The 26,017-nt window shown below is 52.1% G+C and overlaps 4 protein-coding genes across 7 annotated transcripts; 1 reads left to right on the plus strand and 3 right to left on the minus strand.

Moving 5' to 3' along the window:
• Positions 1 to 1,223: 1,223 nt before the first annotated feature.
• Positions 1,224 to 2,763, minus strand: SERF2 (small EDRK-rich factor 2). The gene is made up of 3 exons (XM_081170337.1): positions 2,607 to 2,763; positions 2,259 to 2,361; positions 1,224 to 1,508 (listed from the first exon to the last, which is right to left on the minus strand). The coding sequence occupies exons 1-3, from the start codon at positions 2,611 to 2,613 to the stop codon at positions 1,430 to 1,432; spliced, it is 189 nt and encodes a 62-aa protein (XP_081026463.1). The 5' UTR covers positions 2,614 to 2,763; the 3' UTR covers positions 1,224 to 1,429.
• Positions 2,764 to 5,530: 2,767 nt separating this feature from the next.
• On the minus strand, positions 5,531 to 12,059 carry LOC308573454 (peptidyl-prolyl cis-trans isomerase FKBP8-like). 2 transcript variants are annotated; one of them, XM_081170365.1, is made up of 9 exons: positions 11,614 to 12,059; positions 9,147 to 9,281; positions 8,753 to 8,922; positions 8,183 to 8,271; positions 7,841 to 8,058; positions 7,355 to 7,527; positions 6,938 to 7,015; positions 6,532 to 6,651; positions 5,531 to 6,102 (listed from the first exon to the last, which is right to left on the minus strand). In XM_081170365.1, the coding sequence occupies exons 2-9, from the start codon at positions 9,181 to 9,183 to the stop codon at positions 6,073 to 6,075; spliced, it is 915 nt and encodes a 304-aa protein (XP_081026491.1). In that variant the 5' UTR covers positions 9,184 to 9,281; positions 11,614 to 12,059; the 3' UTR covers positions 5,531 to 6,072. The 2 variants fall into 2 exon arrangements, with proteins under 2 accessions (XP_081026491.1, XP_081026490.1); XM_081170364.1 differs by lacking the exons at positions 9,147 to 9,281; positions 11,614 to 12,059 and adding an exon at positions 9,890 to 10,333.
• Positions 10,637 to 16,862, plus strand: ELL3 (elongation factor for RNA polymerase II 3). Of its 3 annotated transcripts, XM_081170362.1 has the most exons (12): positions 10,637 to 11,290; positions 11,741 to 11,785; positions 12,336 to 12,469; positions 12,557 to 12,687; positions 13,229 to 13,404; positions 13,476 to 13,597; positions 13,788 to 13,878; positions 14,281 to 14,524; positions 14,911 to 14,950; positions 15,296 to 15,467; positions 15,548 to 15,592; positions 15,670 to 16,862. In XM_081170362.1, the coding sequence occupies exons 1-12, from the start codon at positions 11,156 to 11,158 to the stop codon at positions 15,805 to 15,807; spliced, it is 1,473 nt and encodes a 490-aa protein (XP_081026488.1). In that variant the 5' UTR covers positions 10,637 to 11,155; the 3' UTR covers positions 15,808 to 16,862. The 3 variants fall into 3 exon arrangements, with proteins under 3 accessions (XP_081026488.1, XP_081026487.1, XP_081026489.1); XM_081170361.1 differs by having other exon boundaries at positions 15,548 to 16,862; XM_081170363.1 differs by having other exon boundaries at positions 13,229 to 13,332; positions 15,548 to 16,862.
• PDIA3 (protein disulfide isomerase family A member 3) lies at positions 16,776 to 26,017 on the minus strand. The gene is made up of 13 exons (XM_081170359.1): positions 25,737 to 26,017; positions 23,682 to 23,760; positions 23,210 to 23,327; positions 22,783 to 22,887; positions 22,209 to 22,338; positions 21,538 to 21,654; positions 21,307 to 21,432; positions 19,924 to 20,106; positions 19,598 to 19,706; positions 18,051 to 18,179; positions 17,732 to 17,811; positions 17,398 to 17,455; positions 16,776 to 17,193 (listed from the first exon to the last, which is right to left on the minus strand). Exons 1-13 carry the CDS (start codon positions 25,877 to 25,879, stop codon positions 17,074 to 17,076), a joined length of 1,497 nt encoding a protein of 498 aa, XP_081026485.1. The 5' UTR covers positions 25,880 to 26,017; the 3' UTR covers positions 16,776 to 17,073.

The raw sequence follows: 26,017 nt of genomic DNA on the forward strand, positions 1-26,017 counted from the left end.
AAGTTGGTTTACAGTCTAGAGGAGATCAACTTTATACCACAGGATGCCAGCATGGCTAAGCAAGAGGGCTGTAAAAGGCAAGAAGGGATACAGGAGAGACGACCACAGTCACACCCTGCCTGCATCTGAGCTTACACAGACATCTCTCTGGGCACAGGGTGCTGGACTGGACCCCTGACCCAAAGAGGCAATCCTGGGTTTTTATGGGAGTCCTGGTATGAGCTGGTCACTGACTCTTGTCTGAACCTGTCCTGAAGAGTAATTTTCTTGACTTGCCCCAGCTGGGTTCTAGCATTATGACAGAGAAGGAGAAAAGCTTATCTTTAAAAAGCCCCAAATATTGCAACCTTGCCTCTTAAAGGATTTACTGTAACCACTGGATTGTTTTGACTGCTCTTTCTGAACCTTTCCAGCTCTACTATTTTCTTTTCAAAGGTGTGGTGAGGAGGCACCAGGCAAAGTCTCTCCTGTTTCTTGGGCTTTAGGGTAAAGGCTGTGTTTATGTAATTTTATATTCTTAGTCTGCCTGCTTTGCATGGCTTATCGGCTCGTGGCCTGATCTCACAGCTTTAGGGTCTCTACATTGTTTTTAAGCATGTTGTTGTTGTTTTAAATCAGGGGTGACCAACTCCCACGAGACTGCGATCTACTCACAGAGTTAAAAACTGGCAGTGATCTACCGCCCTTATGGGGGTTCAGGTCAAAGTTGTTGAGCTTTTTTGGGAAGGAAAATGGCCCATTTTTTAGGGGTGCAGGGCACGAAAGTTGAATTTTTTTTTAGGGGAGCCAAAGTTGTTGAGCTTCTTTTGAGGGTCCAGTGATCTACCTCAGACGTTCAGTGATCTATTGGTAGATCACAATCTACTTGTTGGACGTGCCTGTTTTAAATCATGACTGTCTAGACGTTTTTATGAATTGTTAAGTCAGTTTAAATGCTGTTTATGCCCCAAAGGTGGCAGACAAGCCTTTTAAAAAATCAACATAAGAAAATCTTCCATGAAGCTACAAGTCAGGACTGTCTCCCATAGGCACCTCATCCTTACGCTGTGCCAAATCTCAGCTTCTAGCTGTTGGTGATAGGATAGGCCCATGACCACTGTACAAGGCTGTAAACCACATAAACACACACACGGGTGCGCACAGTGGATAAATTGCTCCATCTCACTTCAGTGCAGCTGACCTGGCCCATCTCATTTCTTGCAGTAATTTTTTCAGCCTGGACAAATGGGTAAAACTACTTTAATGAAGTATCTTGATTCTAGCATTTGCCAGCTCCCACCAGGCTGGGGCTCCTCCTTTCTTCTCCAGCCTCAGCAGGAGGTGGTCTGGTGGCCCCCATAATGCCACTGTGGCTATAAGCAGGAGTGTGAGCGGTTGAGGGAGAAGGAAAGGGAGCCACCACCTGGGCAGGCCCCCTCAGGGCTCTTGCCTACTTTGGCTGCTGCTGCTGAGGCTCTTCCTTCTTCTCCTTGGCAGCCTTCTGCTTCTGCTGCATGATTTCTGAATCTCTGGGGAGAGAAAAACAGGCAAGGCAGTCAGGCTGTGGCCACTGAGTCCGGAAGGGGCACCTGGGCCTGAGGGCAGGTGCTGGGCTGCTGGCAAATAAAGGTGCCACTGGGTCGCCTGAGTGAAGGGGCTGTCACTCTGGCCTCTGAGGGCTTTGACAAGGGGCTAGGCTAGGATTTGAGTGGAAAGTAAGAGCAGGGATGGAGCAGCAGCAAGGACAGTTCAGCGGAGCCTCCATAACCAGTGGCGGAACCTCAGGCACAGCTGCATGGACGTAGTGTGGGGGGCAGCTTCCCCCCTAAATCAATCAAAATCAATATAAATCTGAGGTTCCGCCCCAACAAATGCCTCTCCCCCCCAACAAAAATCCTGGCGACACCTGTGACTGGCAGCCTTAGCCTTCAACAGCAATGCCATGGAGAAGTCTTGAGACACCTTAAAGACAAGCAGACTGAGGGCATCCAAGGAAGCGGATGCCAGGAGCCCCGGAAAGCTCACCCCGCCCTAAGGTGCTTCTATTTCTAGTGCCACGAGAAGCCTCGTCCCTATCAGAGAACAGGATGATGCCCACCGCTCACCACCAGGGGCGGAAGAAATAGGAAAAGCAGGAAGGGTGGGGAGGCAGCCAACCGTTCCTGGCTCTTGCCCCGGCCAGGTCTTTTATGCTAAGGGGGAGGCGCCGCCTCCGGGCTCGAGGCCCGGCCCAGAAAGACAGCCAGTCCGACCTTGTTCCCCTCCCGCCCGGCGCTCACCGTTGCTTGCGGGCGGCGGCAGAGAGGCCGTCGTCGCGGCGCTTGCCCTTGTCCGCGTTCTTCTTCATGTTCTTGCTGCGCGCCAGTTCGCGCTGGTTGCCCCCTGCACCGCGGAGAAAGGTAGTGCACGTGTAAGCGCGGCGGGGGCCGGTCAGGCGGGGCCCCGGGGGCCACTGCGGGCCGCCGAGCCTTGACGGGCGGGGGGAAAGGGCGGCAGAGGCGGAACTCCCCCCGCCGTGAGCAAGTCAAGGAGGCAACGGGACCTTCCAGCCCATATCCTCCCCCACCCACCGGAGGGTAATAAGGGGGCGCGAGACCGGACCGGGAGGGGGGGGGAGTCCCGCTTACGCGTCATGGCTCCGCTTCGCTCGAGTCCCCGAGGCAGCTACGGCCACAGCCCTGCCCTGCTCCGCCCCTGTCGCCTGATTGGCCAATCCGCACAGAGGCCAGGAGGCTATTAGCCCGCCAGCGCCAAGAGGCGGCTACTGGACCAGGCGGACCATTCAGCGATTGGCTGCAGGGGAGGACGGCCAGAAATGAAGGCGGGGCATCATGGAGGGCAACAGGCGCAACGTGGCGGTCTTGAAGCCCCTCCCCTGCGCCGCGAATGGCTGTGGAGCCAAGAGTGGCGGGGCCCGTAGGAGCTCCGCCCTCTCCTCTCCAGTCCTGGGCACGGAGTTAGTGCTAGCAGTGGCAAGATCGACGGCCAAGCTCCCCCAGCAGCGGTGGTGCCGCGCGGGTTCCGTCCCCGTGGGATGGAGGAAGGACCGGCTCAACCATGAGTCAAAGTGAAGCCATTGTCTCAGACGGCAACGGATCCCAAAGCCCTTGTTTCTGATGTAGATCTTCATTCACTCCCTTCTTATTTGGCAGGGAAGGCACTATTATGCGGTTCGCCTCAGGCACCAAAATGTATTGGGCCAGCCCTGGATGGAGCAGAGGGTCAGAGGGGGGCTTCCCAGCTGCTGCTCTGTCAAGGGGTCAGGGAAGGCTCATTCTGCAAGGAGTCAAGTTCTTTACCATAAAATCATAGAGCTGGAATGGATCCTGGGGGTCATCAATCCAACCCCTTTGCAATGCAAGAATATGCAGCTTATCGAACCTGCAACCTTGGCATCATAGGTGCCACACTCTAAGCAATTGAGTTATCCCTGGATTATTCTGGGGCAGTGGTGGCAGGAGAGGAGTGGAACATGTTTTCAGTACCTGGTTAGGGTGCAGCCTCAATCACAGATTGGCCAAGTCAGGATGGCTCTTGTGCACCAAAACCCCTCTCTCAAAGCCCAGACCTTATGCAGGAAGCGCAGCGGCAGAGGAGATTTAGACTCACCATTGTCTGCCCTTCCCCCCACACACGCCAAGGGAATCCTCATTAAATAACCAACATTGTCTAATCTCCCTGTGAGCAAATCAGGATCAATGCTCCATAAATGGATTGCCTGGCAGCACCACCTTCTCTTCCTCAGGAACCAGCTCCCCAGCTCCCACTCGCTCTCTCTATATATAGAATTTTGATTTATGACAAACATTTCAAACAGAATCAACTTTACATATTATATTTTGACTTTCCACTCCCTTTCTCTCTTCCTTATATTTACTCTTATTTTCCTGCATACCCGAATCTAAATCTATTTTATATTTTATTTCCATCCATTTCATATATGTTTTCAATACTGCACACTTTTACATTAATCCTGCTAATGTTTTAATTTGTTTACAATGAGTTTGTAAATATTCAATAAATGATTTTCATTCCCCTTTAAATACTTTGTTATCTTTATTTCTTATTCTTCCGATGTTTCGCCATATTCCATTAGTTTCTGTAGCCATTCTTCTTTTGAGGGAACATCGCCAGCTCTTTGCCCTCAGCAGCAACACCAGGAAGACTTCCTCCTGCAGGCAAGGCTCTTTCTTTGACTGCCCACCTGTGGAACTCCTGACTGCTTCAAAGAAGGCTGCTCACTACATTTGAGCACCAGGGCCTCTGCTAGGCTCCTTTTCACCGAGGCATGCCTGTTGTTATGAGGCTGAAGCTGTTCCTTTGTCCCATCTTCAACAGAGACTGGACGCTTTTAGGCCAAGCACCCAAAACAAAGTAGTTGAGTTGCTCTGCAGCCTACATCCCTTGCATGAACTCACTATTGTGGTGACCCAGCACCTAAAGGTGTTCCTCCCTGAAAAACCAGGCCATAAGAGAGTCCTCCTGAGAGTTCTTAGAGGGAGGTGGGAAATGTTGTTCCTAACTGAAACTGCAAGTACACGCACAACCCTCTATGAAAATCCAGTTGTTCAGAGGTTATCTGCCTTCTACAATTTAGGGGATACTTTTAGGACAGAAGAGAAGTTATTCCTACTCTCCTACTGAAGAAGGAGGACCTTCTCTGTACTTGACCTGCTACAGCTCATGAGTGAGGCTGCCACAAGAGAGGTGATGGTGACTGGTGGTAAATATTGTGTGTGCAGATAGAACACAGACAATTTCAACAGCAGGAAGAAGAAGAAGAAGAACCCTGCCAAGGGAAACAAGGCAACTGGGATATCAGAATGGCCTTTGGTGGATCTTCAGAGCAATAAGGAACCCTTGAAGTACATGGCCCTTATGGTGCACATAGATGTACATCCTGAGGGGGGACAAGGCTGCTCTCCATACAACCAATTTTCACTCTTTTCAGCCAAACTGCAAAGTGCTGCCTGGCTGGCCCTTGTGGCAGTCATGAAGCCCCTCCTTTGCCCAGACTTGTGTTTCAAAGAGGTATGGGAGAAGAACACAACACAGTAAGAGTGGTGTTTGTCTGCTTTTAGAAAAGGGAGAATAATCATGCCAGAAGCAGAGCACCCCACCCCACAATGCAGAAAACCCTTTGCCAGTCCGTGCAGGGAGCTGTATGTCTGTCCACACCCTGGAATTTGTTCTCCTCCTCAGCCATAGGCGCCGACTCCATGGGGCTTGAGGGGGCCCGAGCCCCCTCAAAAATTCGTTTTGGGGGCTCCGCCCCCCAATAATCTCCGGCGCCCCTCCAGCAGAGCGCCATCGCCGCCCCTCCCCCAGCCCAAAATGCACAGGGTCGGGCTGCATGACTCCTGCCCTCCCTCCCGAGCATAAGCTCCACCCAATTTCCTTCGGAGCTGATTAATAGGCGCAGCACGCTCTCCCCTATTCGCTCACGAGGAGGCGGCGCCACTTTATTTGCATATTCATGAGCTTATTTATTATTCATGAGCTTTCCCGGGGCCCCCCCAATATTTTTTATAAGTCCGCGTCCCTGTCCTCAGCTCAACACTAGGAACAGGCCAGTCTTTGGGGTGAATGAGACATGTATTCCAAGGTGGCTTCCCTGCAGATTGGCAGGGAAATGAATAGAGCACAGAAGAAAATATAAGCAGCAAGCTGGGTTGCAGGGCAAAATCCAGCCTCAGAGTATCCAGCTTCAGCTGGAAAGGATCTTCCCACCCTTTCACAATGATAGCCTTCCTTTACGCTTAGGGAACATCATCATCAAAGGTGTCAATGAGAGCCAGCCACTTGACTTCGGGTGCCATGTTTCATTCTTGGATAAACTTCGCTTGCAAACCTCTCAATCACTGGTGGTGGTGGTGGTGGTAGAGAAAGAGGAGGAGGAAGAGTTCCTTTTGGGACTTAGAGCCACACAGTTCCATAGCAGCTGTGGGTCTGCCCCATCCCAGGAGAAACAAGTGGGCACACACAACAAGTATTTGGCCCTGATGCCCCTCAGAAGTCCTTGCTGTCAGAGAAGGTGGAACTTCACACTTCTGCAAGGCTTTCTAGGGTCAACCCAGGAAAAGAAGCAGCAACTCAGCTTGGCTGGGGAGCAGGAGCATCTGTCTGCAAAAGATGGCAGTGAGGAGACACATGAGCTTTCACAGCCTCACAATTTCTTATTTATCTCTTACATTTTTTCCACCTTTCCTCCAAGGAGCTCAAGGTGGCATACATCTCCCCATTTTATTCTCACAACAACCCTGTGAGGTAGATTAGGCTTGGAGGCAGTGACTGGCCAAAGGTCACCCAGTAACACTAATGGCTGAGTGGGGATTTAAATCTTGGTCTCCCAGGCCCTAGTCAGCACTCTAACCACTACACCACACTGGCCAAACAACATGCCCACAAAGGCAGCTGCCACAAGGCCACGGGAACAGTCTTGGGGAAAAAACCCAGCAGCAGCAACACCCCGCAGGATAAAGGGGCAGGAAGGCACCTGCTAAGTGACAAGGACCCTCAATCCTTTGCCTTAACTAGGCCGTGATAACAAACCTGAGCACTGTGAGCAATGGTGGGTGTTGCCATGTCTTCCGGAGTGGCCCCTCCTGGGCCAGTGCATTCCAGCTGCCCCCTCTGCCGCCTTGCTAGTTTGGAGAGCTCAGCATGGATAGCCTAGAGACAGCCAAGGTCATTTTAATCCTTCTGGGGAGCAAATGGTTAATACACTTGGAAGACGGGGGGGGGGGAGAGGGATCACCTCCAGTGCCCGCTGAGCACCCTCCCACCAATGCTAGGAATATGATGTCATCTCAGCGCGAGCTGAGCAAAAGAGGAGATGCCAGTCGCAAGTGCCGAAAGTGGCAGAGGATGAAGCTGGCCCAGCAAAGATGGACCTTCCCCACCGCCTCTGCTATTGTCCCTTGCCTGCCTTTGCCCCTAGTGTGTCCTGTTGCCCCACCTTGGTAGTTGGCTCCAGCTGCAGGGCCCTCTTCAGAACGGCGGTGGCTGCCTGGTCCTCTCCCCGCTCTGACAATAGCTAAATAGCAGAGAGAGAGTGACAGAGATAGGATGGTATATGAATTGGGTAGGGGTTGGGGAAACCTGCCCTTGTCCACCTCTTTCTCTGGCTGTTCTCTGCAGCTGTTCCTTGACCCTCCCTCATGCCTTCTCTCACCTCTTGTGGTCACAACTCCCTTTCCCCCACTTCAATCCAGATATAGCATTAGGTCAATATTGTGGAACAGGGACCTTTGCCACCACCACCCCACTCTGGATCTCAGCCAGCTGTACGGCCTTCAGCATGCCGTTCCCTAGCCAAGTTCTTCCCTCCTGGCCCTGGAGCAGGTGAGGGGCTGGGAGGTGTTTCCCTCATCACCTTCCCTTTCCTGTAAAGTGCCTTGATGTTCTCTGGGTCAAGCTGTATAACTTCATTGCAGGATGCCAGGGCCTCATCCAAAAGCTTCAGCTTCAGCTGGGCGGCTGCACAGTTGTTGAGGCATTTGACCCGATGGTCATGCAGCTCCTCTTCCTCCTCCTGGCTTGGGCAGTCTAGAGAGAAACACACATAGGTGCAGCATCACCCCCAGCCAGGAGGTGCAGATGGGGCTGAGCCCCAGAACTGGGCTTCTGCAGTAGGGATGGGTCAAGTGTGCCTTTGCGGGAGAGCACTTCTGGGACAGGGTTCCTCTCCCTTTTCATCCAAACTGCCCACATTTGGGATCACGGCACTATTTCCAGGCAAGCTGCCCGTCAGCTCTAATTGAACCCTTGCCAACCCCATGTTTCCAACACGCACCCACATGGCTGCGTTGGGAGGGCTTCATCCCCCAGTGCATCCCAAGCCCTCAGAGCAGTGCCTCACCTGTCCCCGGCAGGGAGAGGACATGCAAAGCCTGCTGATAGGAGTGCAGGGCCTGCTGGTAGTCCCCCCGCTCAAAGTGGAAGTTGCCCCACTCCCGCTTCTGGTTGCCCAGGCTGAGGCGCTCCATGGTGGGCAACAGTGACAGGTCCGGGCTGTCCTGCACGTGCAGCAGAGTCACCTCGTACAGCAACGTGGCATCTTTGGGAATATCTGGCTCTCTGCAGGAGGAGGAGGAGGAGGAAAGGCCTCTGAGAACACACAGCTCTCTTCCCCCACCAAGGACCCAGATGTTGCCCCCTCCCTGCCCAGCAGTCACAGTGCAGAGCAATGATTGATGACTACCTGCCCAGGTGACCGTAGGCACAAGCAGGGCCAGCGAGGAAAAGGGCTATTTCACCAAGCTGCATGGAGAGGACGCCAAGGTCCAAAGCCTAGGGAGAGAAAAAGGAAACAAGGACCTGACCCAAAGTGCCCCCCCAACACACACACACACACACACACACACACACACACACATCCTGCTGTCACACCTCTCAGCACCACTACATGCAACAGTACATTGGCTTGGGAGCAACAGCCATTCTCATGTGGTCTGCATTGGCCTCTGCTATGATAGCGCACAGGCAGAAAAGGTGAGATCCTATGTAGAGGGAGGGCCCTATGAGCATGAGGTTGGGGGTGGCTGCAAAGCTGACAGTCCTTTCCACTGAAACAGAACAGAAGCAGAACGACAGCAGGATTCCCCACCATTTGTGCCATTCAGTTGCTCAGGCAACGGAGAGAAACGGGGGCTGAGAATGGGCTGCCCCTGTGGGGCAGGCTGCCAGGCAAAGCCAGGGGAGAAAGGATCAGGAGGAGAAAATGCACAAAGGAACAAGGGAGCCCCTGGGCTGCAGCCTTCCCACACCTCACCTGTATTGCCTCCCCCTGGCCGAGGACAAAGGTGAGCTTTTGGTCCTTTTCCACCAGGCTGTGGTCCTCCAGGATTCCCAGCATCTTCACAGTAACCTCTTGGCCCAGTTGTGGCCAGCTGCCTCCCTCTGGACTGCTCTTCACCAGCCGCTTCCGTAGGGACTTGTCCTCTGGAGGGTGGAAAGGGGAGCATCAGTTCAACTACAGGTGCAGGTGTTTGCTTGAGGAAGTGTGTGGAACTCCAACTGCCCAGGTGCAAAGGAAGGAAGGCCAAGGGAGTGATGGAGGATGAGGAAGTTACAGCCCCTCTCTCACAACACAACCTGCTCTGGCCAAATGGAGGGGCCTTTTCTCTCCACCATGAGGTACTGCAGTGTCCCACCTGCCCAGTTACCTCCAAATGGTCCTGGGGCAGGGTCTGATTTACGCATAGGTGAAGTACACCACAGTTTAGGGCTTCAGGTGATGAAGGCCTCCAAATGCAAAAAAGGGACTAGTTTGTTTTCATTTGCCTTCTCTGTACTCATATCTACGCAAAAACAAAACACTTATTCCTCTCTTTGGCCTTCCCGATCTGTTAGACTAATATACTTTTGGGGGAAGGAGTAGAACAATGGGGCCTCTCAAACTTGGCAGAGCTGAGGGCATCAGAAGGTCTTAATGTGGTTCCCCACACCCACCAGTTTTTCTCCTGCCTGGGGGAGGGGGGGAATCCACGTCACCCAGGACTTTAAGCATTTGCATTATGCTGCCTTCGTTTATCCTCTTATTCCTTTTGATGCACCACCACACATTCTGTGGGGTGCTGAGGTGGGCATCAGTCAAGCCACTCCTCATTCTGATGCACCTCTAGAACCCCATGGGTGTGAGGGCAGCCCCTGGTCTGGGTCGCTGAGGCGGGGGCAGGGGGCTTTCTGGCTAAGAGGCAGCGAACCCAGCAAGCATCTCCTGCCCCCAGTGGCTTCTGGCTGTGGCGCTTGTTAGCCAGCGATGTCACCCTGTCCCCCAATGACTGGCACCAGAGAGGATCATGTAGGGTCTGAGAGGCCGAGCCGCCCTGTTGCCTCCAAGGCCCTCTGGGGAGCAGCGGGACCCTCCATCTCCTGGCCTGAAAGCCCCCTGCGCTCCGGGCCTCACCTCGGAGGTCCTCCCAGCCGTCAGCCGCAAAGAGCGCTGCAAAGCCGCCTCTTTCTCCTCCCAGCAAGCGCTCCAGCCGCTGGTAAAAGGCTCGCTCCTGAAGCTGGGGCGGGGGCTCCTGGATGATAGTGTGGGGCAGCAGGAAATGGACCCTCCGTCCAAGATGGGGGCTGCCTCCCTCCAGCAGCACCGGCCCGAGGCTGGCGCCCGCCCCTTCACCTTCCTCCTCCTCCTCGCCCTGAAACATCTTGACCAAGAACATGGTGGGCTGCTCCTCCGTCCTCGGAAGGGGCTTCCCGGAGCGAGGGGTTTTGCCGGCAGCCGCGCATCAGGATCTCGAGGGATTTGCTTCCCCGCCTTGCATGCGACGGTCGGAGCAGGCCGGCAGCGGCAGAAGCGAGAGGCCGCTTAGCCGTCTCTCCTTCCCTCAGTCTACACTTAGCGCCTGTAATTCAATTATAGAGTAAGCCCCCCTACGCCCCAGCTGCGCTCAGGCTTACTTCCAAGGAGGATCTGGGCGTCAGGCTGCGGCTGGGTTTAGCAGGGATCAGCAGGGCCCCCTCCCACATCTCAAGCGGGGCCCCTCCCTTTGGGCTGCCTTAGTAAACCCAAGTAAATGCCTTCGCGTCTATAACAGAAGAGGCGGCGAGCAGCAACCCGCTGTTCACCCAGACGCGACGGAAAAGGGGGTTTCCTCTTATACTACGCGAGGCCCCAAAGACTTGCGCTAAGAGGGAATACCTCCCGTGGATGAATGGGTTCCTCCCCATCTCCTGACAGGCTAGATTCTGAGAAAACTCAGTTGGCTTTGCCCTCCATCCCAATTCTCTCATGTATGAGCAAACCACCCAGAAGCATAAATGCCAACCTCAATAAAAAATCGGGGGAGCAGGTAAGCTCCGCTCGCATAATTGATCACATGATGCGGTGCATGCACACTATTTGAATAGCAGTGCCCATCAACTGGGGGGGCGGCCCCCGCAAATATTTTCTGGGGGCTGAACACCCCATGGCGCCTAGGAGTTGGCTCCTATGCCCAGAAGTAAACGTCTATGAAGGTCTTCTGGGCGAGGGAAGCCGCTCAACCGAAGAGGCGCATCCGAGTTTTGGCGGTTCTTAGGGGATGCTGCTCCGCCCCAGATTATTGCCCGGTGACCTGCGGGGCTCTAAGAGGCTTAGTGGAGAGTCCCAAGAAGCACGTGGCCCCCACTGCACGTGGCCAAGCGTCCGGGGTCGGCTGCCGCGGGGGGCTTTGGAGTAGAAGCGATGCCCGGGGCCCAAAGGGGGGCTCAGCCCCGGGATCTCCGGTCTGGGGGACCGGGGACAATGGGCAGAAGCTCCCCCGAAGACCTGGATAACGGACCGGCCGTTCTTCCTCGGGGCAAACTGTTGAGGTGCTTGGTGGGTAATCGGCGGCGCCCTTCTTCTGGAAGGGACGGCAGACTAAAGCTCCGAGGTCTTTTCTTGCTCCGGGCCTTTCCCACGCCCCAAACGGAGGCAGGTCTGGCCAGGCATCCCGGGCTGGGCACGCGCACCGGTTTGTGGAGCAGCAACGGCTGCCGAGCAAGGAGCAGCGGCCCCGCCCCGCCGTCGAGCCCAAGTCCCGCCCAGGCGCCGCCGCCACAGCCGCTCACTCTAGCAATGCCGCGGCGGGCGACGGAGCGCCTTTCCTACCGCCCCGGCTCGCGGGGCGCCCGCCTCAGCCTCTTCCACGTGAAACTGACCGACTCGGCCCTCCAGGCCTTGCTCGCCTACCAGCGGTGTCAGGTAATGGGCTGGCTTGGAGGCGATTGCCGGACGGCCGGTCACTTGGCGGGAGGGGTGGTCTCACTGCCCGCTTTTTTTCTGCAGGTGGCGGCGCCTCCTCCCGTGATCGCCTTCCAGGGCAGCCAAGGGGTAAGGATATTTCCTAGCGCCGTGCATTGGGCAGAGGTCCTGTCGAGTCCCATCGCCGGGGCTGGGCAACGGAGGGGCGCCGTGGCCGTTGCTATCGCCGTGGGCGCCGCCTGCTTGCTAACGAGCTCCCCGCGGCTTTCTGCAAGGCGGCTAACGAGTCTCGCGCGAGCGGCAGACCGAGCCTGGCTGCGGCGTCCTCCCCGCGGAGTGCTCTGCTGTCTTGGCGCTGGAACGGGGCAGCCCGCCCCGTCGAAAGCCACTTCTTTTTCGGGCTGAAAGTCCCCTTTAGTAGCAAGGGAAGAGGGAAAGAGACGGGGTGGGCAGGAGCCGCGCCTTCGCTGCTCTGTATGGGGCGCTCCGCCCACTCCCTTCCTGCGCAGGGCCAAGACTGACCCCTGGAAAAGCACCGCCGCACAGTGTTTTTCACTCAGGCAGAGCCAGGTCCCACAGACACAGAAACAGCCCCCAGCCACATGTCTAGGGTCAGGCCCTGCTCCTGAGGCCAAGGGGCCAGACCAGATCCCCCCTCTTCTCTTTCTATGCTGTCCAGTATCTGAAGGTGCCCTGCGGCGCCACTGCTGGCCGTCGTGACCCACGGACTTTCCGCTTCACCTTCTACCTCTCACGCTATACGAAGGAGCAGCCGCAGGCCAGCTTTGATTGCGTCCGCCAGGCCAGTACCAGGTAAGCTGGCCCAGCCCAAAGGCTATTTCCCTGGGGGGTGGGAATGGGGGAGAGAGGCTTCCCTGAACCTTGCTCTTCTTTGCCCAGATGGCTGGAGGGCAGAGGAGCCATCCAGGAGAAGATCACCATCTGTGCCATGGTTGTGGAGGCCTCCCAGTCCAGATGGGGGGTAGAGAGGTCGACCTGCCATAGGGCAGGAGCTGCGTTCCCAAACCCAGGTGAGGAGAGAGGGGCAAGGGGCAGCAAGGGCTTCTTGGATAGGAGCTGAAGGGGGAATTGGCACAAATTGCCACCACCTCTCTCCCCTACCCACTTCCTGAAAGGAACAATTTGTGAGCGCTGCCATTCAAAGGTCTCTGGTTCTAACCTAGAATGTATATATCCTAAGAAGCAGTGGAACTTGTTTTAAAACCACCTAGCAAACTGTTTTTACTAACGTGTGATCATAATGGAACAGTTTAGTTTGGTATCTTAACGAAAACCTTATAACTAGTATAAAGCTACCCTGGATTTATGAAATCCTTCCATGTGTGAACCACCTTGAGATCTTTGAATTAAGGGTGGTATACAAATTTAATAAGTGGATCTGAAGTGCAACATCCAAATTTCAGCTCAGTTGCTATAGACAATCACTGTGGATGAAGAATGGAAACTGTCTTCTGCAATTAGCATTGGGGAGGGGGTTGAGCTACTGACAGCCAAGGCTGGCTCTATTCCCTCACTCCCTTTGCCTTGACTTTCTGCTTTTCTGCACTGTAGAGACTGGCACCCTCCTCCCAAGGAAAGCAGCCTCAGAGAGCCCCAGAGGGAAAGGCAATGAAAGCAGTCCCCCAGCCAATGAGCCCCCATGGCCACCAGTGCAGGTGCTGGACGGAAGTGACCAGAGGGCTAAGAGGCTGTTGGGCTTGTTGGAGAGGCCACAGTTGCAGGCTGAGGTAGGTCTGGGAGAGGCCACTGGGCTTCCTCACCTTGCTGGAGCCTCCCTCACCACCCCTTTACCCCACAGATGGGGCAGCTGAGCCCCCCAGAAAGAAGTTACAGCTTGAAAGAAGACAGTCTGCAACCTAGAAAGGAGGCCTGGACAGGTGCTCTGCAGCAGCACCAGGAAGCATCTGAGCACTTGCGCAGGTAGAGCAATGAGTCTGGGAGTTAGAGTACTGGGGAGGGATAGGGGATCCTTGTGGTCTTAGTCCTCATTCTCTCTCTCTCCCCTCCCTCTCTAGCATAATCCTGTCTCTTTATGTGTGGGTGCATAGTTGTTCCCACTATTCTGCTCTGCCATGGTTAGCTTTTAACAGTTCTCTTTCCACTTCTGCAGGAAAGAGGCCCAGCAAGCTTTGGCCAAGCCCTTCCCAAGCCCTCCATCTGAAAAGTTTGCCCCTTCTCAAGGTGGTAGTCCTTTAAGAGCGGTGAGTCCTGCAATGGTGGTGCTTTAATTCAGAGTCCTGCAACAGTGCTTTAATTCAGAGCAGTAGCAGCAACAGCCGATGATGCCATGGCAAGGCTGTGGTTGCATCACCCCCTCTGGGCAGCCTCTCTAATTCCCAGGCATTGCAGGCTCCTGTGGGCACAGGGGGAAAGGGACTTTCTTGTCTTCCATTTCTGTTCTCATTTGCCTGCCTGTGTGTGCTACTGCATGGTGGTTTTCAGTTGGTCTTCCTGCCTAGAGGGAACCATCATTATCCTGTTGTTCCTAGTATCCACTTGGCAGATTAGACTGTAAGAGAGGGCTTATCATTTGCCATACTCAGACACAGTGCTTTAAAGTGGACTGTGCCTGGAAAGAGTGAAGTGTGGATATTATTTTTCAGAGACTACAACCTCTCCGAGCTGCACTTGGGCCAAGATCCAGGAGATGGCAGGGGCCTCACTTTACAGGAGCCGAGAGCAGCTGGTGGGGACGCAAAATGCAGCCTGCAGCGGCAGTGAAAAGCAGGGCCCAGACCGATTGCAGTGACATCATAGGAGAGGTTCAGAGCTCGGATGAGGAACCTGAAGCAGGAAGTCATAGAGCACCAGAGGTTGAGTGGCCAGGGGAAGAGGAGAGGCAGGCAGGTGAGGAGTCTGGCAGATGCACTCCCAGCAGAAACATCAAATATGATGGCAACTGGAACCTCTGCAGTCTGCTCCTGACCTTGAGCAAAATGGAAAGCTCAGCCTTCCCAGTCTGGCAGAATGGTTTAAACCAGGAGGTACCTGTGCTGTCAACTTGGGCCTAAAAAGCTGTCTAGAACCACCTTCCCAATCTTCCCAACCTTCCCGGTGTTTTGGACTGCAGAGCAGTTGGGCTGATGGGAAGTTTAGACCAAAATATCCAGATGGAATGAGCCTGGGAAAGCATTGAGCAACACACACTGGTGGGAGATGCTGGTGTCCTATGCAGGGCTGCAGGGCGACTGCTGCCACCACAATGACTCTGCTTTTTCTTTTTCCCTCCCCAGACCATGCCAGCACCTCAGAGGAAAACCTCAAATACTACTTGTAAGTATTTAGCTGCACTGCACACAAGGCAAGGGCATTTTTCATAGGCCTCAGCCATTTGGGAACCAGCATCATTTTCACTGGTGCCCAGCCTTGTTGTACATTTGGTGTGGGGATCTCATGCCTAGGGACCAAATGGAGCTTCTGGAAGACTGTCCATGCTGGAACACAGTCCTTGGGACCAAAAAAGGTTCTACTCCTGATGTTGGAGATGGATTGGAGAGGTGGCTGCTGCTGTTGGCCTTCCCAACCAATACAGTGTTTGATACCTTGGGTCAAATTCCCCAAGGGAGGAGGCTCTCCCTTTCCATCTTCTGACTCACATAATGTGTCTTTTGAAACTAGGAAATATGTCCCCATTTGCTCAGTAAAGCAGTACCGAGCCTACCAGGAGGACTTCAGTGCAGACTACACCACATACCGCCACCTCCATGCCAGGATTGGGAGTGTGAGCAGGAGGTTTGTCCAGCTGGGCACAAGGCTTAGGCGAATGCAGCAAGGAACCAAGGAGTACAAGGTAACAACATTTCAGGAAACAAAAGGGAAGGGACCTTTCCTGCCTGGGTCCTGGGCTGAACTAGCTCTCTTGGGTTACAGGTCCTAGAAGATCAGATTTTGCAAGAATACAGGCACTTCAAAAAGGTGAGGAACCCAGACTGGCATCAGGGAGGGGGGTGCTTTCTTTCCCCCTGGTGGCTGAACTGTTTCCTTCTCTGCAGGTGTATCCTAACTACCAAGAAGAAAAGAGGCACTGCGAGTATCTGCACCACAAGCTCTCCCACATCAAGGCTCAAATCCTAAACTTTGAGCAGAATGTCCCTCCGGCTGGGCAGAGGGGCTGTGGCGAGAGGAGATGATGAGGGCAGCATCACCTGCAACTCCTCACAGCAAGCACAGGGGGGCTCTAGTGTTTCACTGCAACTGCTTGCTCTTGGAGTGAGCTTTGTACAGCTTAAGAACAGGCCTGGCTTACAGTACGTTCCTCTTATGTTTTGGTCCAAGTCTGCTCTGCAACATCTTGCTAGCTGAAAGCAATTTGAAAAGAAACACTTAAAGCAGGGCAAGGGTGCTCCCTTTTCCCCGTCCTTCTGTAGCAACTTGTTTGTGGCAGCATAAAGTAACTTCAAGCTATCCACAACCAGAGCAGCCATCTTTGGCTTGAAACAAAGCTGTGCTTTAGAATTGTTTCATAGTCAGCAAGTATATTCTTGTGCCTTAATTGGAAAAACTGGAGTGTGGGTAGTCTTGCATTTTTAGGTAGGACAATCTCAATATGCTAACACTTAGCTTGTCCAACTCCAGTTGACATTTGTTCAGACACTCACACCCAAGGCAGTAGGAACTTTGCTAGAAACATTTTCTTCAAGGAATACTTTAATCTTGCCTGGCTTATGCTGCTTTGTTTTCAAAGTTTCGAGTGGCTGCAGAGACAGGTCTTTGTCACACAGGCTTAAAGCTTGGCACCTACCACATCTCTCAGAGACTCTCCACATGAGAAGTTATACAAAAAACTGCATTTTGTGAAGATCGTTTAAACAGATATGACATCTCCCTTCACTTCGTATCAATCAGTTATGTTATCAATCTGCTACATGTTCATTTGACAATGCTGCTTAGGCCCCTCTGCAGAGCTAGGCTATCCCAAGCTAAAATCAACATGCAAAGTTCTCAAGAACAGCTGAGTTGTTCAGTAACTTCTATGGGGAACAAAAGTTATCTGGCAGAGCAGCCTCCCAAGTTAGCAAAGTACCAGAAACAGGTAAATGTATCCCGCTCAAAGAGACACGGAGAAGTCTTTCCCCTTCCAACATCACAGAAAGGCAACTTGGGGCCTAAGGGGGTCATTTATTGATTCACTTCTTCAAATGTACAAAAAATTAGAAAACAAACCCTCCCCCTCCCCACCCACAAATATCAGCCAGTCCAGGGCATTCAAGGCCAGTGCAGTTAAGAGATGAGGGGGCAGGAAATTAAACAGAACAGCAGCAGCAGCTGGGTCCCCTCTGCTCAATGTGGCTTCACTTTCCAACAGCTTAGACTGCCCCACAGGGCCCCACCTCCAGGAGCGGCCATGGGCTCTTCTGCAGACAAGGGCGATGATGACACCAAGCCCCCCTCCCCGCTCACAGATCCTCCTTGGGCGCCTTCTTCTTCTTCTTGGGTTTTTCATCCTCCTGTAGAATGGGTGGGTAAGTGGCCTCCCGTTTCAGGTAGCTGACAAAGTCATTCACCTCACGCCCCCCCTGTCAAGAAGACACAAGTCAGGCAAAGTGCAACAGTGCTCAAGGCATTAAATTCCAATCACTAACACACACAGCAACCTCAACACATTCCACTTGATCATTTATGCTACTTGCCATATTTTAGGATTACTGGGCAAAAGAAAAAAGACTTCATTACAGCTGATGATTATTACTCTAGGGAACCCGGTATAAGCATGAACTCACCTCATATTTCTTTGGACTTTGCTTGCTCCCCGCAGGCGAAAAATAAATTGTGGGGAAGCTGTCAACAAAGAAAGAAAGACCACTCAGCAGGGCATTCAGTGCTATCCGGAATGACTGCCCTGGAGGAAATATGCCTGGTGTTTACATGCATAAGCCTCCATACAGCAGCCATTCTTCAAGGGGGCATAGTGCAAGCACACAATGTAGGTGTGGGTGGGGCGCAAAGGACTCCTCCTAAAAGGCCCAAGACTGTGCCTGCAGGACAGCTACTCTATCATTGACAGCAGAGGGCAGGCAAGAACCAGCCAGTGGCTACCAAGCATAATTCTCTTACCCTCGCACTTCATAGGGAGAAGGCACATCATTGGCTGTAGCATCCATCTTGGCTATAATAATGTTGGGATCTTTGCTGAGCTGTTGAAAGATAATCCAATCAGCAATTTCACACTGGTAGAAGCAGTCAATTCATGATAGCAGAGCAGTGCCAGTCCCCTAGGGGCTATTCCCACACCCAGGAGAACCTTGCTCAAATACACAGTATCAAGGCCCCTGCAGGTAAGATCCCTTCTCTATGGTCACCTATGAACAAGGACCTCTATTAAGGGAGAGAGACACTCAGGCACTCAGATCCTCCTCCCGCACCTTGGGCATACCTTCTCTCCAAGCTCCTTGTATTTGGGTTCCAGGTTCTTGCAGTGGCCACACCAAGGCGCGTAGAACTCCACAAGCACATCCTTGCCCTCAGCATTCACAATTTCGTCAAAGTTCTCAGCCACAACCACCTGGGGGAGAACATACAGTCTCAAAAGGGGAGGTTCCCAAGACACACTGTGCCTAATTTTAGTGTTATTACAAGCTGAATAATATGCAGGAAGCTTCTCATTTTCCCAGCAGTTCAATCAATATACAGATCACATAAAAATCTGCCTGTTTCCCATCTATGAATTGAATTCCTGAATTCCAGGTGTCCAGAAACAGTTTTGGTATGCATCAAGGACATATAAACTTAAACTTGATTCAGAGAAAACATAGCTACTTTAAGATTTCCTTGTACTTCAAATTTTGGGTTTGTTCAACCCAACTTGTAATTTCAATTTGTCTTTTTCATGTTTGTTGATGAAACTGCCCAGCAGCTATTAACATCAGCCACCCTGGGAAAGCTACAGCCTCAAGACGTAGCTCAGAAAGAGCTGAAGTTAATAAATGTGCACAATAATCTTATTTAAACTGCATGAAACTTAGAACAAAGTGGAGAAATTTGTGGGCATTTTGGAATTTGATATGGAATGTTTTGGGGTGTTGCACATCAGTCATAACTTGTCACCTGCTGCAACATGACCCAAAATACAACAGAGGAGTCCCCTTCTTGGTTAATAATAATAACAATAATCAAATTTTATTTTTATTCCACCCTCCCCAGCCAAAGCCGGGCTCAGAGCAGCTAACAACAGTAAAATAATACAGCATTCTAAAATCAATTCATTATAAAATCAGTTCAAATCAAATTGATGGCAACTATTGGGCTAGAGTTCTGTGAAGAATTACCAAAGGAAGGGGTCAGGCTGTGCCTTGACCAAAGGCCTGGTGGAACAGCTCTGTCTTGCAGGCCCTGCGGAAAGATGTCAAGTCCCACAGGGCCCCAGTCTCTTGTGACAGAGCGTTCCACCAGATCGGAGCCACAGCCGAAAAAGCCCTGGCTCTGGTTGAGGCCAGCTTAACCTCTCTGTGGCCTGGGACATCCAAGGTGTTTTTTGTTTGAAGACCGTAAGGTCCTGCATGGGACATACCAGGAGAGGCAGCCCCGTAGGTATGAGGGTCCTAGGCTATATAGGGCTTTAAAGGTTAAAACCAGCACCTTAAACCTGATCCTGTACTCCACTGGGAGCCAGTGCAGCTGGTATAGCACTGGGTGAGTGTGATCCTGCAACGAGGATCCCATAAGGAGTCTCGCCGCAGCATTCTGCACCCGCTGGAGTTTCTGGGTCAGTCTCAATGGCAGCCTCACGTAGAGCGAGTTATTCTTACGAGATCTAGTTTTTTTAAAGCTAGAAGCAGGGGACCCTCCAGCTGCTGTTGACCTATTGCTCCCATAATCCCTTATCTTTGGGCAACACTGGGTAGGGCTGATGGAAGTTCAATATCATCTGAAGGGGCCCAAGGCTCCCACCACCCTTGAGACAGAACAAGCAGCAGCTCCCACCTTCACAGGCCCATCATTGTTCTCTGGGATGGGCTCAGATTTCAGGTATTTCTTCAGGTTTCCATCAAAATAATCCTGGAGGAATCTCTCCAGGGCCTTCCCATCACGGCTGCAAACCAAACAAGAGAATTGTTTCAACCAGTCCTTCCCCAACTTGTAACCCCCCCTTCTAAAGTCACTAGAAGAAATCCCAGACTTTCTGTCCTGGATTGGCCTATGATGCTTTGTGTGCAGAATTGCTCAGGAAAAGGCAGTGGGATGTCCCCACTCCAGACCACCCCAGAAGTAGTGTGCACCCTTGCAGTATAAACAAATGCTCCACTTACGAGAACTCCTCCTGCATGACAAATTTCTCTCCCTTAGCTGTCCTGATGGCAACAAGAGGAACATCGGTGGTAGAGCCATCCAATCCAAACTCTGAGAGCTCATGACCGAAGGTCTTCCGACTAGCAACAGCAAAGTTGAGTTTGTGTCCAGCATCCAGGAAACTCCGGGCTACCTTCATCACTCTGCAGAAGCAATAACAAAACTTTTTTGTGATAGCCCAAGATAATCAGGAGTCACAGTGCACCTGTCTTCTTCAAGGCATGCATGAAGGCAAGCAAACCATTTTAATTAATTAAGAGCCAATTTCGGAAGTACCCTGGCTCAGGCAGAGGTGGTAATGTGTTCAGGTCAAAGCAGTTCCAAATTATATAGCTAAAGGATCAAGTGTGCTTGGAGCAGCCTCAAAGAGCCACCAAGGTGATCAATGATTGGCCAAGGGCAGAAGTGTCACTGCCCAGTCTCCTTCCATAAGTTATTTACTGCTGATGGGGGACCTCCATAGCTTATACTACTGCTGGCTTCTTTCCCCCCACTCTTCCTAGGGAGGGGGATGTTTGCATGCTGGAACTGCTGCAGCCCTTCTGTTTGGGCTACAGAGCAGCCACAAGAGGCATGGCCTCTGGCACAGACATGAGTCCACTGGATTAAGACAAAGTGTCCTGCTCTCAGTGGTCAACCAGATGCTCCAGTGCAGATGTTTTCAACCTTATTGAGTCCACTGCTCCCTTGACCAACTATATTCTTTCTGTGACACCCCTGTGGGACTCAGGAGCCCAGTTATGTCACCCCTTGCCTGCAGAGCTGGCAGCCTCTCACTCTTTTCAAATACCCTACCTCACAAAGTGTTTTCTCAGCCTCTCCTCTCCTCTTCTTGGAGTTCTCTGGCCAGGTCTCTGAGCTGCCTCCCCTGCCCCATAGGGGCCTAGGACTTGTCTGTTCATTCCCAGCAGCAAGGGCTGGTGAACTGCCTGGCTAGGCTCCCTCACCTGCTTGCTTGCTTGCTTACTTACTATGAGGCCACCTCAGCTTCTGGCAACTAGCAGAGCTTGTAGCCAAGGATGCTGCAACAAACAGTCACACAAGCCTTTGGGAGGCAGAGACATGAGAGGGCATCAGAGGAGGGAGGGAGGCACCCCTGACCATCATTCAAGGCACCCCAGAGTGCAATGGCACACTGGTTGAAAACCACTGCCCCAGTGGGAAGCCAGCAAGCAGGACCCGATTGCAGCATCAGCAGTGATCTCCCTGCCTATGATTCCCAGCAACTGGCAGGTCAGGCACATATTGCCTGTGACAGTGGGGGCAGAACATATCAGTGGCTTGCAGGTCTCTCCAACCTCACTCATTTCACTTCCCCAGGGAAGTGCTTGCTGTGTTCTCACCTGTTGCGCCAGTAGTTGGAGCCCTTGGGATTCTTTTCATAATCTACGTCATAATAAGCCACCAGCAGGTCCTTGCCTTGGATCAGCTCTTTGTTGTCTTCCGTCATGTGTGGGCAGATGCCAAAGCTAAAGAACAGAAGGAACCCCCAAATCACGTTAGCATGTGGATCTCACGCTGCGGACACAGACACTCACTATAGACTGGCAGGAGGGAAGCTGCCATGCACTTACATGTTCTCCTGAAGGAACTTCTTGATCTTGCCAGTTGTGATCTTGTCCTCTGTGTATCGCACAGTGTTGTCCTCAAATTTGTTTTCCAGGTGTGGGGGACGGAACAGGATAATGCCTCTGTGGAAAGTTGATCAGTGCAACTTGACAGTGAACGAAGCACACATCACCCTCAAACAGGCTGTGCTCTTGCTAGGGCTTGGCTCACAAACAGGACTCCCTTGTTCTTTCAACATGGGCTTCCAGCCACATTTGCTAGCAGGTGTCTCAGCTGCTTAACCAACTCCCCAAGGAAAAGCTGAATGACAGTCAGCAAGCACCTCAAGCTCTGACTTGCCTGCTCCCTTCAGGTGGCAGGAAAAACAAGCAGGAAGCAGCCCAGCAGGGACTTGAGTGTTGGCAGGGGGGGAGGGATGCTGCGTAGGACCGTGGAAAGTACAATCACTATTTTACAAAGACAGTTGCTAGGAACACGTTTGAGTGTTGCTCAAGCTCAGTTCAAAGAGAACCAATGGTCTATCCATCAGAAACAGCTTGCTATACAAGTGGGGGAAATTCATTGTGGGGAGCAACAGGAAGCCAGCCAGAGCTGTTATGCCCAGATGCATTTCTGAAATTTGTTTCTTATATTTTGGTAGACCAATCAGGAGAATAGAGGCCCATGTGCTACTTACTCGCCATCTGGCTCATATTTCTTTACTAGATCCTCATCACTTGTGTGCCCAAAGCGGTAATGGTCTCGCAAGTTGCTCGCTGCTTTCATGTACTCTGAATGTGCATCACCAAACAACTCCTTGAAGAAACCTGCAGAACATCATAAAAGGCAAAGGACTCCATATGAAAGAAGAGTAGAAGAAGCAGTTTAGCTATTACATCTGGACACAAAAACAACTTGACTGCCCAAACCAGTGAGCCATATGCAAGAACCTACAAATTGCATCCAAGGAACCCATTCCCCGGCTTCTAATACTTGAAGCTGGGAGTGGCTCAAATCAACACTGCAGAACGTTTTTATCTGAACATTTTTACTACTGAGATCAGGTTAACAGGGTGCCACACTTAAGACTGGAATAGAAAAGGCAACTCTGCACTGCCAGTTCAAAGCTCTGTGAGATACTGTGCTAACACCTGCAGTCTATGATGCCTAATTCCAGAAAGACTGGAGATCCCCCTCCACATCTTAGCATGTGAAGGCTCAGGGGAGAAAATCTGATCACCTCCCCTACCCAAAAACCCCTCACTACTTACCCACCACAGCAGGATCCTTTTCACTGATGAATTTTTCAAAAGTATCAGAGCGGAGAGCAACTGAGGCTGGCCCAGCCTGTTTCTTCAGGTGGCTCACAATTCCATCTTGGGAGAGAAGTTTGGCATAGTTAGTGGCAGGCTATATGTAGGGACTGCTTTGCGGACATCCAATGTCTTCAAAAACTGCACTATACAAGGCATTACACAAATACCCTTTAAATGAAGGCTTCAATCAGAAGAGCCCTATAGCTAGATCAGAACAATGGCCCATATTGTCCAGAATCTTGTTCTTGCAGAGGCCAACCAGATGATGTTGGGAAGTCTACAAGCAGAATATGCATGCAATAACCCTCCACTCTGTGCCAGGGCTGCTGCAGACTATTAACCAGCTCCTCCAGCACTCACAGCCTGGCCTACAGTTCCTTACCAGCTGTTCTTGGACCATCATAGGTACCAGACTCCTCCCCGTTCCTGAAGATCTTGAGAGTTGGATAGCCACTCACTCCATACTTGTTGCAGGTGTTTGAGTTTGCTGTACAGTCAACCTTAAAGAGAATGTGAGCAGGGTTTGCCTTTTCCACAGTAAAGGATGGTAGCATCTCTAAAAAAAACAACCATCTAGTCTGCACATTGCCAACACCATAGATGCATGCAAACATCCTCATCCAAGCATTCCCATCTAACACCAACAGAGGCTCTTCCTATACCTCCAGGGACTTTGATCAAAAGAACAGCAGACATAGATTCAAAGCTTTTTATCCCACGTTACTCCCCACCACATTCACACAGGCATCAATAGAACTGACTCCCAACTCCACTATCAGTAGTCAAGCAATTTAACTTATGGAAAAGGTCCCTTTTCTGCATAGTTTCATGCAGTAGCACATTACAAAACTAACCTTCACAAGTGGCACTATTCCCTTTAGCCTGGTGGCAGCAGACTCATATTCAGGAGCAAGGCGTTTACAGTGTCCACACCTATAAGATTAAAAGTTCAATGCATGGTTGACATACCACTTTCTTTCATCAGCAAGGACTGTTTGGCCCAAGATCGCACTTGTATCTCAACAGGTCAGATAAAAATCCATGACTAAAACTGTGCAGGGTTTTAAAATTTAAATTTGTTTTAAAGGAGTCAATACTCTTGAATAAGTAGGTTAATGTGACATAATCTAGATATAAGCACATTAGCCCATCCTTGTATTCAAGTACTAGTCTGGCACAGACAACCAGAATTTATTTATTGTGATTATTAATATCCTGCCTTCCAGACGATGAATGCTTTTGAGGCATGCTGCAATTAACATCACTATCCATGGGGGCAAGGGAGAAGAATGAGCAATATGGTAGAACACAGAGAGTTACGAGAATCCTTCCCAGAAGATAGCTGGTAGTTGATGGCCTTATAGCAGGGACAAGCCAAGTTAGACAGAAGCTGGCTCTTGACCTTCTTTTTGTCTGCCTCTCTTGATTTCCTGAGATCCTTCCCTCATGGCAGTTGTGAGTTCTATGCAAGTGTGATGGGAGGGATGGAGCAAGAGACTGAAGCAGTCTCTCCTCTGTGCTCAACACAGAAATCAAGTGGGTTGCTAGACAACGGAAGTCTCCTCTTCCATACACCCAGCATAGGCTTAGACCTGCAGCTTCCTATCTCTGGTCAGCCTTCAGTAGGCTAGCATTTAGCTGGCTTGTAATTTTGAGTGGTTTTCTCTACAGTGAATCATTACCCCTACCAGATGCACATTCAAAAGGAGGATTTATGAATACACAATTTGATATTTACTAAAATATGAATACTTTCATTAAACCTACAAAATGTAGGCATTTCATTTACTTTCTTGAATTTCTATCCCACCTTTCTCACATCATAGAACCCATGGAGGCATAAATATGGTTCCCTAATTCCTGTTTTGGCAATGATCAAACCTGATTGTCTTCAGCAAAGTATTGGCCTTGTGTACCAAGTTTCATACCACGGGATTTTATGCTAAACTGTCTTTTATTGTTCTGTGAAGGGCTATGTTTTGCTTTTATTACAAGTATACACTGAGATTCATTTGCATCAAGGACCACTGAGACACTTGAAGCCAGTGGGCTGGGCACCATGAATCATCCATCTTGCTTGGCAAGGGCACCCCGCTCCCGCAAAAAGGACAAGCTAATAGTGGCCCCATCAACCCCATGAAGCGGACAGAGCGAGGAGTCTTCGCCGTTCTCACAAGGGCAGCACCTACGGTTCACCCAAGAACCAACTATCCACCGGAAGCTAGCAGGCGCCCCAACCCTTCCGTTTCTGCCGATAAGACGCCCTGATGGCTGCCCCAACTTCTCCGCAAAGGTAGCGGGCACTTCCCAGGGGACCAACAGCCAATCCCTGATAGTGACAGCCCAGCGGAGCAGCCAACCGGGAGCAGCCACGGCAACAAGATCCCGCCCTCCGCAGGCACTTGCCCCGGTGTAGCCTGGGGGCTGCAGTTTCAAAACCGGCTGCGGCACCAGCGCCGGAGCCACCGCGGCTTTCCCCGCCCGATAAAGAGGCCGCTACCAACCCAAACCAGCTGCCCTTCACGGCGGCCGGGCGAATCGCGGAGAGGCTTCCGCGGATATCGCGTCCGGAATGCGCAGAATTCACCCCCACAGGCCTGACAGACAAGAGGCAGCGGCGTGAGGCAGATCGGCAGGCGGACTCCCTCCTTCCTTTCCTCCCTCGCTCTTCCCATTCTCGGCTCCGCGCCAGTTAAGGCAGCGGCAGCGACGAAGGGATCCACCGGCCTGCCAACCTCCCTCTCCCCGTCTGTCTATGGACCTGTGGGAGGCGCGCGCACGAGAAACGTGCCGCTCCTCTTCCTGCGCGCGCAGAGCCGAAGCAGCGGGGGCCTCGCCGCCCCGCCCCCCATGAGCGCCCTGGCCCCGTTGCCCTCCCCGCCCGCCCTCCTTCTCTCCCTCCGACCCACCATGGGGCGTAGAACTCGACGAGGGCGACGCTGCGGTCGGCCAGGCCGCTGTCGAAGTCCTCATCGCTGAGCTCGAGCACGTCAGAGGCGCGTCCCGGCAGCGGCACAAGGGCGAGGAGCAGGGCGAGGAGAAGCGCCTCCATGAGGCCCAGCCGCCGGCGAGCGAGAGCGAGAGAGGGAGAAAGGCGAGGAATACGGAGAGCGAGCCGGAGAAAGCGGCGGCTGAGGCGAGTTTCGCTTTCTCTCGTTCTCGCCTCAGCGGGAAGCTAAAGAGGAGGCGG

The sequence above is a fragment of the Podarcis bocagei genome (genome assembly GCF_964188305.1).
Source record: "Podarcis bocagei genome assembly, chromosome: 14".
Classification (NCBI taxonomy): domain Eukaryota; kingdom Metazoa; phylum Chordata; class Lepidosauria; order Squamata; family Lacertidae; genus Podarcis; species Podarcis bocagei.